General features: G+C 43.1%; 1 protein-coding gene across 2 annotated transcripts in view; it reads left to right on the top strand.

The window, feature by feature from the left end:
• VANGL2 (VANGL planar cell polarity protein 2) overlaps positions 1–12,086 on the top strand; it is a 36,275-nt gene extending 24,189 nt beyond the window's left edge. Inside the window, exons 4-8 of one of the 2 annotated variants that reach the window (XM_051993661.1) lie at positions 1,916–2,523; positions 3,852–3,988; positions 4,449–4,584; positions 6,547–6,778; positions 11,340–12,086. In XM_051993661.1, the coding sequence (XP_051849621.1) occupies positions 1,916–2,523; positions 3,852–3,988; positions 4,449–4,584; positions 6,547–6,778; positions 11,340–11,600 (1,374 nt within the window). In that variant the 3' untranslated portion in view covers positions 11,601–12,086. Of the gene's footprint in view, positions 1–1,915; positions 2,524–3,851; positions 4,017–4,448; positions 4,585–6,546; positions 6,779–11,339 lie in introns of both variants that reach the window. The other variant, XM_051993662.1, reaches the window with a different exon arrangement.
• The last annotated feature ends 1,327 nt before the right edge of the window (positions 12,087–13,413 follow it).

Raw genomic sequence — 13,413 nt, 5'->3', positions numbered from 1 at the left:
TCCATACTGCTCATAGTCATATTTATGGCAGAGTTGAAATTCTGAGGCTAAGAAGATCCCGTGAGTAGGAGGGTAGGGGAGAATCTGAAGCCCTCTGGTGGCATCTTATCAAATGACATTATGACAGGGTTCTTGATTATATGATACTAAGAGCAGATGAAAAAAATAGGAAGAGGGGAAGGTTAGAAATTCAGTGGATGAGGCTGGAAGGTCAAGACTTATTTTCTTGGGGAACTTGCTTAATAATGACTGTGTTGCCTTTTGGTCTGCTGGCCTCATGGAGTAGAGTGTGTGAGGACATGCAAATATCTAAGGATCTGCATCCTGAGAATTGAGAAGGTCGTTATGAAAGTGGTATATTTGTCCCTTATATTCCTACAAGGGATCTTATGTTTCCAAGTGATTTTCAGGGAGGTTAAGGGATTTTTTCTGAGGTCACAGATATAGGAAATGTCAAGAAGGAGATTTGAATCCAGGTCTTCATGCTCCATACCCAGGGATCTTCCCACCATATTACTCCACACCAAATCCCTCACCCCCCCACTACAAATTAACATCCTGATGCTTTGCAGGAGGGGAATTATTTTTTTTTCCTTTTTGATAGAATCATAAGATTTCAGAGTTGGAAAGATCACAAAGCAACCTTTACCTAAAATAGGTATCATTTGATATCTGGTATTTGGTATCTACTGCCACCTGCTAGCTCTGTGATCATGAGAAAGTAACTTTGCTTCTCTGAAATTTAGTTGCCTCATCTGCAAAATAGGGATAAGATATTTATGATGCTGACCATGCAGGACTGTGGCAGGGAAAAAGCTCAATAGATCTTTTGAACTACGTTATTATCTTTTTTGCTTTAGCAATTGAGGTTAAATGACTTGCCCAGGGTCACATAGCTAGGAAGTATTAAGTGTCTGAGGCTAGATTTGAACTCAGATCCTCCTGACTTCAGGAATGGTGCTCTATCCACTGTGCCACCTAGCTGCTCCCAAATATGTTGCTATATTAAAAACAATATTATTATTAACTTAATGAACAATTCAATAATTCAGGGGAAAAGGATCAAAAAAGAGGTTGGAATTGAAACCTTAAGCTTCTATAATACATAGTTTTTTAATAGTATGTATTAAATTTAACACATTAAAACAAAATTGTTCCATTTGTTTGTGTTGTCCTTTAAATTAAAAAAAAAACCCATCCCTCTATGTACTTTAAAAACATTTCATTGATTAAAAAAAAAAAAAAAAACAGCTGTTATCCCTTCCCCCAGTAAAATTGCTCACTTAAAACAAATTAGCATAATCATGGAAAATAATTCAGTACCTTGGGTCATGCCTAAAAAATGCATGTCTCATTCTGTACCTCTTTCTTAAAGAGCAAGAAGCACGTTTCAGCCTCAGTCCTCTTATAGTCTTTTGGAGCTGTTTTTCTTTATATTATCATGGCCATCATGTAGGTTGTTCAGGTTAGACTTTAATGACTTAATGTACATCTATCCAAGTTCTTTGGATCCAATCAGTCAGCATTTACTAAATACCTTCTATGTGGCAATACTAAGTGCATCATATTTATTATTTTGTATGGCTCAATTATATTTCCTTATGATGATATACCATAATATTTTAGCCATTTCTTCAATGCATGAGCTTGTGATTTTTGTTTTCTCTTCATTATAAGTTCTTTAAGGACAGAAGCTATTTTGTATTTCTCTGACTATGGAGCTTGATACAGTTGAATACCGGTAGGTGCTTGATAAATACTTAGTAACAGAATGTTTGCTGATTAACTTCCTTCCCTCTTTCTGCTTTCTGATTTTCCCTTATCCTTCCTCCCCCTTTTTCCTCTTTTCTTCTCTCCTGTCGTCCTTTCCCTCCCCCACGTTTCCCCCTTTGTTCCTCTCCACTTTCTCTCAAAGGATGATAACTGGGGTGAGACAACTACAGTGGTGACAGGCACCTCGGAACACAGCATCTCCCACGATGACCTCACACGCATTGCCAAGGACATGGAGGACAGCGTCCCCCTGGACTGCTCCCGTCACCTGGGGGTTGTGGCTGGGGCTACCCTGGCGCTGCTCTCCTTCCTCACCCCGCTGGCCTTCCTCCTGCTGCCCCCGCTCCTGTGGCGGGAAGAGCTGGAGCCGTGTGGGGCGGCGTGCGAGGGACTCTTCATCTCAGTGGCCTTCAAGCTGCTCATCCTGCTGCTGGGCAGCTGGGCCTTGTTTTTCCGCCGGCCCAAGGCTTCGCTGCCCCGTGTCTTCGTGCTGCGCGCCTTACTCATGGTGCTCGTCTTTCTGCTCGTGGTCTCCTACTGGCTCTTCTACGGGGTTAGAATTTTGGAGGCGAGGGAGCGCAGCTATCAGGGTGTGGTGCAGTTTGCCGTTTCCCTGGTGGATGCCCTGCTCTTTGTGCACTACCTCGCCGTGGTCCTGTTGGAGTTGCGCCAGCTGCAGCCTCAGTTCACTCTGAAAGTCGTGCGCTCCACCGATGGGGCCAGTCGCTTCTACAACGTTGGCCACCTCAGGTACGGCAGGTGTGCGTGCACGTGTGTGTGGGTGAGTGGGTGAGAACACGAGGATGGTTAAGGGCTGTGAGATGGGCTGGGAGGGGAATAGGAGATACACTAGGTTAGAACCAGCGTTATAAAAAGGCAGGGGGAGAAGACTAGCATGGGAAAGAATTTTAGAGCAGACCCTCTAGAGCAGGGTGGGTAAAGGAGTAGAAGAATGCTGGGGGACTGAGGGCATGAGTTTTATCTGGGGTCCTGGGGTGTAAGGCTACATCCACTAGCAGTTGATAGGCCACAGGGGATAGCTGGAAGTGCGGAGGGACAATGTGTTGGAACTGAGGGAGTGATCGGGGCATGTGAATGGTGAGGCTGAGGCATTTTGGTGAGAGAATTCATGCAGAATTTGTAGGGGAAATGGAGTACTGAAGGTGGGGATGAAATAGAAGGGATGGGAGGAGTTCTGTGTAGGAGAAGGATATGGGCCAATGGCTTCTTTGGATCCTTTTTACATTTCCCTTGGTTGTGACTGCCACAAGAACATATTCTTTCTGGTGACTCAGTGAATGTGAAATGAATGAAGCTGGGTAAGGCAGAGGGAGGTTACTTTGAAAAGGTTATATTAGGAGAGGCCAAAATAGAGGGCTGTGGTTCACTGCTTATGAGTTAACTTGGGAAAGGGTGTGTATATTTGTTTGGGTCCATTTATGTGTGTGTGTATGTGTCTTTGTCTGTATGTGTGTAGTTTTGACAGGATGTATGAGAAAGCTACTTCATTGCCAGAAAGATCTGGCAACTTGGCAACTTGAGTCTTGAGCCTGGCCCTGGACCCTAATGTTCTTGGGAGTTCCCATTTTATTGTCCCTTAGGATCAAGTATGAGAGGCTGGTTGGTTTCCAACTCTTACTTGGGAAATTTTCTCAGCCCAGCAAGATTCCAAGGCATTGATGAGTAGAGGCTGTTGGTGGCAGCTCATAGAAGGTCCCACTTATATAGACTTTAAGTGTGGAACTAGATGACTGTCACAGCCTGGCCAGGAAAAGGGCTCTGATCTGGAGGCTGGAAGGAGACCAAGGGGGAGAGACCTCAGGGTGGCTTCCTTAAGCTGGGCTTGTCAGAAGCAACTTCTCCCCATCCTTTGTTCTTTCTTGTTTTAATATCCTGCCCTGATGTGTCCCTCCCTCTGGACACCTTTGTTTATGTCTGGTAGTGGAGGTGACCATGAATGTTCCCCTTACCTCCTTCCCCCTCCCTCTCCCCTGTGTTCTCCCTTCCCCCCTTTCCTTTCCCTTCCCTTCCCTTCCCTCTCTTCCTTCCCTTCCCTTCCCTTCCCATCTCCCCCACAGCATCCAGCGTGTGGCAGTGTGGATCCTGGAGAAGTATTACCATGATTTCCCCGTCTACAACCCTGCCCTCCTCAACCTGCCCAAGTCCGTCCTGGCCAAGAAAGTGTCCGGCTTCAAGGTGTACTCCCTCGGAGAGGGTGAGCTGCCAGGATCTTCCATTTTTCTGCTCTTCCCTATCAGGACTTCTTTGCTCCTCTTCTTTTTCTTTCTCTCTGTTTTACCTTTTTCCCTCCACTTCTCACTCCTTTCTTTAGTGCCTTTTGTACTGTCCTTCCCCTCGGCTCCAGGTGGAGGGTCCCAGCTTTTGGATCCTTTTCCCTATTTCCTCAATCCTGCCCTCTCAGGTTTCATCTCCTTTGGCTGCTTCTCATCAGCCCTGGCACTCTCAGCCCTTCAGCCATTTAAATCCTGAATCTTATGGATCTCCTTGGAAGTCCTGGCCCTTCACTGCTGTTCCTTGGGTGCCCTTTTCTAAAGGTGGCTGGGGTCAGTGCCTCCTGAAAACTGCATAGTCTGGCTGCTGTTCTCAGCCCCAGGTCTTTCTGGAAACCAGTTCCCGCTTCTGATCCCCTCCTCTGCCTCCCTGCCCTCTCCCAGAGAACAGCACCAACAATTCCACTGGACAGTCTCGGGCAGTGATTGCAGCAGCAGCTCGGAGGCGGGACAACAGCCACAATGAGTATTATTATGAAGAGGCAGAGCATGAGCGGAGGGTGCGCAAACGTAGAGCCAGGTATGTGTTCTGGGAAAGAAGAGGGGGATGTGTGAAAAAAAGGTGAATGGAATAGGATGGACTAAGATTGCATGGAGACTACCTTTATGACTTCAGAGAAATTCTCGTTTGGTCTCAGTTTTCTTTCTTTTTATTTTATTTTATTTTTTTGGCTGCAGCAATTGAGGTTAAGTGATTTGTTCAGGGTTACACAGCTAGAAAGTATTAAGTGTCAGGTAAGATTTGAACTCAGGTCCTCCTGACTTCAGAGATGGTGTTCTACTCACTGTGTCACCTAGCTGCTTTTGGCCTGTTTTCTTATTTGTAAAATGTATAGGTTGAATTAGGTGATTTTCTCTCAATGTTTTGATGATTCTTTGAATTCAGCTAGGAGGTATATTATGTTTATCTGGGGGAGGAAGGTTGTGAATGACTCTTCATGGTCTCTGAAAAGAATAGACTTGTGGAACAAGTTGCTCATATTTATGGGGAAGAAAAATGGAGTTGATACCCAGGAGGAAGAAATAGGTAAAAATCTGTGGCTTTAGGAGTAGAGGCTAGATTTGATCTAGGGACTAGTATCAGAGTCCAGAATCATTTGTTTTGGTACTATTGGTGGTCCTCAAAGTTTTAACTACTCTTCCTTGCTAGACATTGTGCTAAAAACTTTTTAAATATCTCATTTTGACCTTATAAAACTCTGGGAAGTAGATATTGTTATTATCCCCCATTTTACAGTTGATGAAATTAAAGCAGACAGAGATTGAATGACTTGCCTAGAATCATACAGCTAGTAAGTATCTGAGGCTGGACTTGAATTGAGATCTTCTGGCCTCAACTCTCTATCCACTGAACCACCTAGCTGCCTAGTAGAACTTTGAGCTGATTCCAATTGTCTCTGCTATGGATACTTCTCCACTATACCTTCACTCTCCTGGGTTTACTAGCATTTCCATTAGAAAGGAATACAGCCTTCAGCAATGTCCCATTCTTTGTCTGTAGGGTCATGAAATGGTGAAGTTGAATGGGAACTTAGAGATTATATAATTCAATTACTTCATTTTACAGCTGAAGAAATTGAGTTGAACAGATTTACCTGACTCCAGTACCAGCACTCTATTCATTAGGATGGGAAGCAAAACAAAGTATACAATGCTTTTTCTCAGAGACTTAATTTTCAAACTCTTCTATATCCTGCACTCCAAAGCTTTGGGTAAATGAAAGAGTAGCTATTCCCTTGCTGTGGAGTCCTAATATCAAAGTCTTGTTTTGTATGCATCCAAGATGTTTTTGGTCTTTCTTCATAGTCTCAAAATTTTTTTTACTTCATCTTAATTAAAAAACCAAAACAAAATAAAATTTGAGATTTGAAAGGAAAATGACTAGGAGAAGAATTTGGAAGATGATGGAGGATAAGAATAATGCAAAATCAGTTTCAGGAATAATTTCATCCTGAAGAAAGTGGAGTGAGAGCTTACTTAAAGCACTGGTTCTTATTGAGAGTTTTAAGAAGTTTATGTGTAGATAGAGTGGTGTAGATGTAAGACTTGAAGATCTGGGGGCCTGGTCCTGGCTCTGCCACTTAGTTTTATTACCATATGTAAGTCACTTAATCTCAACCTCAACTTCTTCTACTGTAAAATAGAGATTAAAAATTCTTGTGCTGCCACACTTAGGTATTGTGATCAAAATTCCTTGTGAACCAGAAAGAGCTACGTATATATGGTGGAAGCTACTACTGGTTGTAGTGGTAGAATTTTATAGGAAATGTCAGAAAGAATTTTCTGAGTTCTAAAAGGAAGTTTTGAGGTCCCCTTATTTAGAGAGTTCTCCCTGGAAAGGATACTACCTCTTTCTGTTAGGAGGCTGTGAGACAACATGGCATCTTGTTGCAGAAGTCAGACAAGGCTTAGGCTTCTCTAATGAGAGAAGGTTGAAGAGGTTTTAAGAGGTGAGTGTGAACTGTATCTTGCTTTCAAACAGACTGGTGGTAGCAGTGGAAGAGGCCTTCACACACATCAAGAGGCTACAGGAAGAGGAACAAAAGAACCCAAGGGAGGTGATGGATCCAAGAGAGGCTGCCCAAGCTATTTTTGCCTCCATGGCACGAGCCATGCAGAAGTACCTACGCACTACCAAGCAGCAGCCCTACCACACCATGGAGAGCATCCTGCAGCATCTAGAGTTCTGTATCACTCATGACATGACACCCAAGGTAGGCTCTGTTTTGCCTCTCATCCTAGTGGAGAGTGCTAGCCTTGGAGTTCTGCTTTCAAATCCTGCCTTAGGCATTTAATAGCTATATGACTCTGGACAAGCCATTTGAAATGATCGCTCTGGGAGTTTCATTGTCCTTATTTAAAATAAGCAGGTCATACTCAGTGGCCTTAAAATCTATTCTAGTTCTTGATCTAGGATATTGTGGCCATATGCCTTTTCTCCCTCCCTCCCTTGATTTCTTCCTTTTCCTGGTTATTCTTTTATCTTCTAACCTTTCATCCCTCATCTTTCTCTCTACTTTTTTTTTGTCACTCCCTGTGGTTCATATTCCTTTACCTTTTTCCTGAGTGAAATAGAGTTTCTAGGCACTTCTTTGGGCACAGAATTTGGAGAAGTTTGGTCTAATTCTTTCCCTCTCTCACTCTTTCTCCTTTCCCTTCTTTGTCCCTCTTTCCTCCCCTCACATTCTCCCTCCCTCTCTTCCTCCTTTCTTTCTTCCTTCTGCTGCTCCTATGTCTCTCTCTCCCCTTCTCCCTCCCTATCCCTCTCTACTCCAATCTCTTCCTTTCTCTTTTCTATTTTAATTTCCTCTTCCTATCCCTTTCTCCTTTTTTCATTTCTCCATCTAGCCCTCATTTCCTATTTTACCCTTTTCCTAGCCTCTGTCTCTTTCTTCTTTTCCTTCTTCCCTCCTGATATTTATTACTTGTGTGATCAAAGAAAGTTATTTAAGTTCCTTGGATCACAAGCACTGTCAGAGAGAAAGAGAGAGAGAGAGAGAGAGAGAGAGAGCACGCATGTGTGAGAGAGAGACAGAGACAGAGACAGAAACAGAGAGAGAGAGAGAGAGAGAGAGAGAGAGAGACAAAGAGACACAGAGAGAAACAGAGAGACAGAGAGCACAGGTATGACCTCAGCAGCTGCTTCAGCTGTAGATCTTGGTCTTCCAACCAAGGGCAATTTTTCACTTTGACCTGTTAGTATTTGCACGAATGTGATCTGTTTTTGCCCTCTGCTGCTAGTTGTGGGAATTGCTCTCCTTTCCAACTCCAAATACTTAGGAGACTAGTACAGCTATTCTGGATGATGATATTATTGCATTATAGATTTAGAACTGGAAGGGCTATTAGATGTCCTCTAGTCCAACACCCTCATTTAACATATATGGAAACTGAGATCCAAAGAGAAGTGACTTGTCCAGAGTCTCAGGTTATATCACATTATTATACTGTATATCACCATATTATTCTATCTGAACTTTCATAATAATTGCATATTTATATATATGGCATACACATATATGTCAAGTCAGCAAACATTTGTTAAGCACCTACTATGTACCAGGTATTGTGCTGAAGACACAGAGAGAGGCAAATGCATAGTTCTTTTTCTCAAGGAGCTTACATTCTAATAGGGGAAACAACATTGAAACAACTCTGTACAAACACACCTCTGAAATTAGCACTGATTTTTCATGTACACACACACACAAACACACACATACATGTGTGTTTGTATCTATACTTATCTATCTATCCATCTACCTATATCTGTGCCAGATAAATTGGAGCTAACCTCAGAGGGAAGGCATTAAGGGGATTAGGAAAGGCTTCTTGAAGAAGGTGGGGTTTCAGACTCAAAGGAAGCCAGGAGGCAGAGACCAGGAGGATTAGCATTCCAGGCATGGAAAATGGTCAGTGAAAGGGCACAGTTGGTGAGTGTCATGGGGGAGGAATAGCAAGGAGGCCAGTGTCACTGAATTATAGAGTACATGGAAGGGAATTAAAAAAATATATAATAAAAAATATTTAAGGAATAAAAAAACTGGAAAGGTAAGAAAGGTCAAGGTTATTAAGTGCTTTAAAAGCCAAACAGAGAATTTTATATTTTATTCTGGAGGTATTAGAGAGCCATTGAAGTTTATTGAATGGGGAGGATGTGTGTGATGTGATCAGACTTGTGCTTTAGGAAGGCCGGTTTCAAAGCTGTGATTTTGAGTATGAACTGAAGAGGGCAGATTTGAGCTACGGTGACTAACCAGCAGACTTGCATTAGTTCAGGTGTGAGATGAGGGCTTGCAGCAAGGGGGTAGCAATGTCAGAGAAAGGGGGATTATATAAAAAACATTACAAAGGTAGAGTCAACAGGACTTGGCAAGGGATTGGACATAGATGGGGGAGAGGAGGAGTGAAAGAAAATGAGGAGTTGATCTGCCTCCTAGATTGTGAGTTTGGGTGACTGGGAAGATGATTGGTACTCTCAACAGTGATAGGCAAGTTAGGGAGAAGGCTGGGTTTTTGGGAAAAGTAATGAGTTGAGCTTGCGATGTTTATGAGACATTCACTTTGAGATATTCTAAGGCAGTTGGAAATTGCAAGACTACTTGTTATGAAATAAACCTGAAAATTGATTGCGTAGAAATAGTAATTGAAGATTAGCAAGAGAGTGAAGCTAATAGAAGGGGCAATATGCTGGTAAAGATGGAGTAGAATAAGATGGTATGTAGAGGGATTTATCTTTCTAAGAAGAAAGGCATGGCATATGGGTGAAGGAAAAGAATATGGAAGAAGGATTCTGAATGATATTAAGTAAAGATCAGGTAAAAAGGGGGAGTTTATAGTGAAATCGGTTCCATTTTTTTTTTTTTTTCAGTGAAATAAGAGCAGCAGTCTTAGCTTGGGTATAGTCATGAGAAGGGATGGAAAGGTTTGGAAAAGCTATTATATTGAATAAGATAGTGAATTGATTAGGGAGATATAAAAGGATTTTTTGCTACAGTGAAGATCCAGTTGAGATTATTTAACATAAATTTGCAGTGTATCCAGTCATCATACTTATGTGATTTTTTTCAGATTTTTTTTTTTTTTTTGGCCTTTGATGAATAAGATTGAAGGCAGCAGATGTCAGAAAAAATCGAAAGCTGGGCCTCAGCAAGGCAAGATCAGCTCTAGTATAAACAGGACAAATGATTGAAGAAAAGAGGATGGTGTTAAATTGAACCGGATTATCAAGGGTGTCAAGATGGGGAAAGGAAGAGAGTATAGTCAGTGAAGGGGTGATAGTCTGAGAAAGAACTGAGCAGTGGAAAAATCTGAGGTTGTGATAAGGATGAAGAACCGGGATTGTATGATAGATGTAGGTAAGGAATGAAAAAAATTGATGATGAGATAAAGTAATTTCAAAGTGTATGACATGGAAATAGAACACTTGTCCATGATGGCACTAGAGGTATGACCATCTCGTGTGTAGCTGAGCTATGGTGGTGGAGTGGGACACAGGAAATGAATTAAGTCAAGGAACTAGAAGTTCAGGTGTTTGAGGGAGTATCAATATGTATATATGAGGGCAGGAGTTAAGGAAGAGAGTTGTGGAACTCTTAGGAAAGAAGGAGAAGTTGAGCAATAGTTCTCGAAATCTTGATTAGGTGGTTAGTACAGATTGAGTGAATTGTAGAGTAGAAGTTTCTGAGTGATGATCCTGGTGGAAGTGGCAGTGGGAATCAAAGTGAATTATGACTTACTCAAAATGACCAAGTAAATCTGGTTATGAATGAAAGAGCAACCCGTGTTGGAAAGGGTGGCCAGGGAAGCTTTGTCATCAGGACAGAGTCAGTGAGTACAAGAAGATGGAAGAATGAGAGAGGAAATGTTTTAAGAAGGCAACTTTATTACACGTAGAGAAGGTATCTTAGAACACAAAGAATTGAGTAGGTCTTGAGTGACATTGGGGCAAGGTTTGTTAAGGGGAATGGGAACAAGACAGTGAGTAGTGGGTAGCAGGAAATGGGGGTTATACAATGACAACTGGGGATTCAAAATCACTAGGATAGGGAGGGTATGATCAGGTGGGTATATGCTAATTACTGAAGAGAAAACTCAGGCAGATCATCATTACCCACAAAGGGCCAGGCAACAAATGTGGGGCTGTAATCAACCTAAAAGAGTGATTGATGAAATGATTGATCCAGGCAAGGACCTTCCTTTTTGGGAGACTGGAATATCTGGTGCGAAGCTGTAGCATACATATTGTGCATATATAATAGGGCTCATAATAGTGTCCACCCACAGGGTTAATGTGAAGTTCAAATGAAATCATCTTTGTAAAGGATTTAGCAGAGTGCCTGGGGTGCTTAGAAAATACTTTTCTCCTTCTCCCTATACACGTATGCACATATACATACACACATATATTTGCATATATATGTAGATATGCCATAAGGTTTATACAATATCCTCACTATAACCCTGTGAGAAACTGAGGCTCAGAGAGGGTAATTTGCCCAGGAATATATTGCTAGTAAATGTCAGGACTGAGATTCACATATGGGTCCTTTGATTCCCAGTTTAGTTTTTTGTCTGTTGTGCTGGGTCTCTTCCCAGACCTGGGTCTGGTCTTGACTACTGCAATTAGAATGAAGGAGGAATGAAAAAAAAAAGAGAGGAGTAACATTGTGGGATGGGGATCCTTTGGGGGAGCCCTTTCTGCAGAGAGCGAAGGAGGGTCTGCAATGAGGTGGGGGTAACCAAGTGTTATATTGTGCCATTCTCTCTTCCTAGGCCTTTCTGGAGCGGTACCTGGCAGCTGGCCCCACCATCCAGTACCACAAGGAGCGCTGGCTGGCTAAACAGTGGACACTGGTGAGCGAAGAGCCAGTGACCAATGGGCTCAAAGATGGCATTGTGTTTCTCCTCAAACGCCAGGACTTCAGCCTGGTGGTCAGCACCAAGAAGGTCCCGTTCTTCAAGCTGTCCGAGGAGTTTGTGGACCCAAAATCGCACAAGTTTGTCATGAGGTTGCAGTCTGAGACCTCTGTGTAACTGTGCAACAGAATGGGGCGAGGTGGGAGGTGGGGTGGAGGGCTGCAGGAGACTCCTGGGGGCAATGGGAGGGGGCTTGAAGTGTTGCCTCAGCCAGTTCTGCTTCCGTCCCTTCTGCCTCCAACTCTGTTTTTTACTTGAATTCCTAACTTACTCTCCACTCCCACTCTATCCTCTCCCTCTCCTCCCTTCCCTGTCCCATGTGAATGGGGAAAGACCACCCTGAGATGGGGGCAGCAAGTAGAGTGATATCCATCCTGGTTTTCCCATTCCTTTCAACTTCAAGCCCTGTGGGAATAGATTCCTCTCCTCTCCTTTTTTCCTCTTCTCTCTTCTTCTCTCCTGTTCTCTCCTCTCCAAGACAGTCTCTGCTGACCAGGGACATGGCCCTTCTGTCCCCTTCTCTTTCTTCTCCACCCTTCTTCCTCTTTCTCCATCTAGGTTATTGTAGCAGTTCTCTTCAGCAGCCTCCTGGAAGTGCTTCTCCCAAGGGGTGAAATCAAGATCACAGCAAACCATGGTGCCAAATCATTCCAGGTCAGGGCTAGTTCTCTGGCATCCAAAGTGAGATGAGGCTGTTTTTCCTGCCTGTCTCATTAGGATTATCTCAGGAACTCTGAGTTTTGGGGAAAACAGGACTCCTGGATCTGTGGCCTTTTTAATTCCTGCACAAGTCACGAGGGTCAGGAGTCTCCATCAGAAATTTTTTTTTTTCTTATTGCTACTATAGCCTCTTTTCTGTCTCCTGGTTATTTTCCTTTTATATTCCTTCTCTTTTTGATCTCCTGGTCCCAACACACACACACACACACACACGATCTCTCTCTCTCTCTCTCTCTCTCTCTCTCTCTCTCTCTGTCTCTCTCTCTCTCTCCCCCCCCAGAAGGGAAACTCATTTTCTCCTAGCCTTGTCAGGGAGAATTCTCCTTTTTCTTTCTCTTATTCTGATGTCTTCACTCATGGAATTGCAAGAACCCAGAGGAATGTGGTCCCTTTGGGCTCTTCCCTGGGACATGGGAAACACTCTTCTACTCTTTATCTCTCTCATTTGTCTTTCCTTTCCTAATTCCCTACTCTAACTCTTTGCTTATGGGATGGATTTTTTTTTCCCAACTCAGTCTTAGTTACTAGTTGATCTGGAGGGGACAGGAAGACCCCTGAGATGCACTATGGACCCATGGGAAGAGAGGTGAATGTGGAGCCAGAGGACCTGAATTTAAATCCTAGCTTTGTCACTTACTATCTGTGTGGCCTTGGATAAGTGACTTTCACCTCTCTAGGTCTCCGTTTTTTCTTCTATAAAATGACAAGAGTTGGACCAGAATGTGTCTTGTAACTCTCTATGATCCTGTGATACATGGAATTTGGATGAGACCCCTATGGAAGTCAGTGAACCTGGTACTTCTTTTCTTTTTATCCTGGATAGGTTTTTCCATTGTCAAGAAGGTGATGTACCTGAAAGGAGTGACCTGTTAAGCATCTCCTTTCTCCCTCTATGATATCCCCCTTAGGCTTTTCTTCCCTGGGCAGAAGTGCTACTTTTCTGTGTTGGGGAGGGCCCTCATTGCTTCTTCTCTTCTCCCTTTAAGTAAAGCCCTGTACCTGAGAGATCTCATCACTTCAGTGCTCTGGGGATTCCATTTTGTTTGGCTGATCTTTGCACTGGAATCAGGAGCTAAGTCCTTGCTGTTTTGAGATCACATAGTCCCTTGCCCCATCTCAGCTTCCAGATGTTTCTAGCAGGCTTCATCACTTAAAGCAAATGTGGGCAAAATTGTCCTTCAATCCTATTTTCTGAATTTGGGTTGTCAGC

Source organism: Antechinus flavipes, chromosome 4, assembly GCF_016432865.1.
Source record: "Antechinus flavipes isolate AdamAnt ecotype Samford, QLD, Australia chromosome 4, AdamAnt_v2, whole genome shotgun sequence".
NCBI lineage: Eukaryota > Metazoa > Chordata > Mammalia > Dasyuromorphia > Dasyuridae > Antechinus > Antechinus flavipes.
This window is presented reverse-complemented; position numbering and strand designations above follow the sequence as displayed.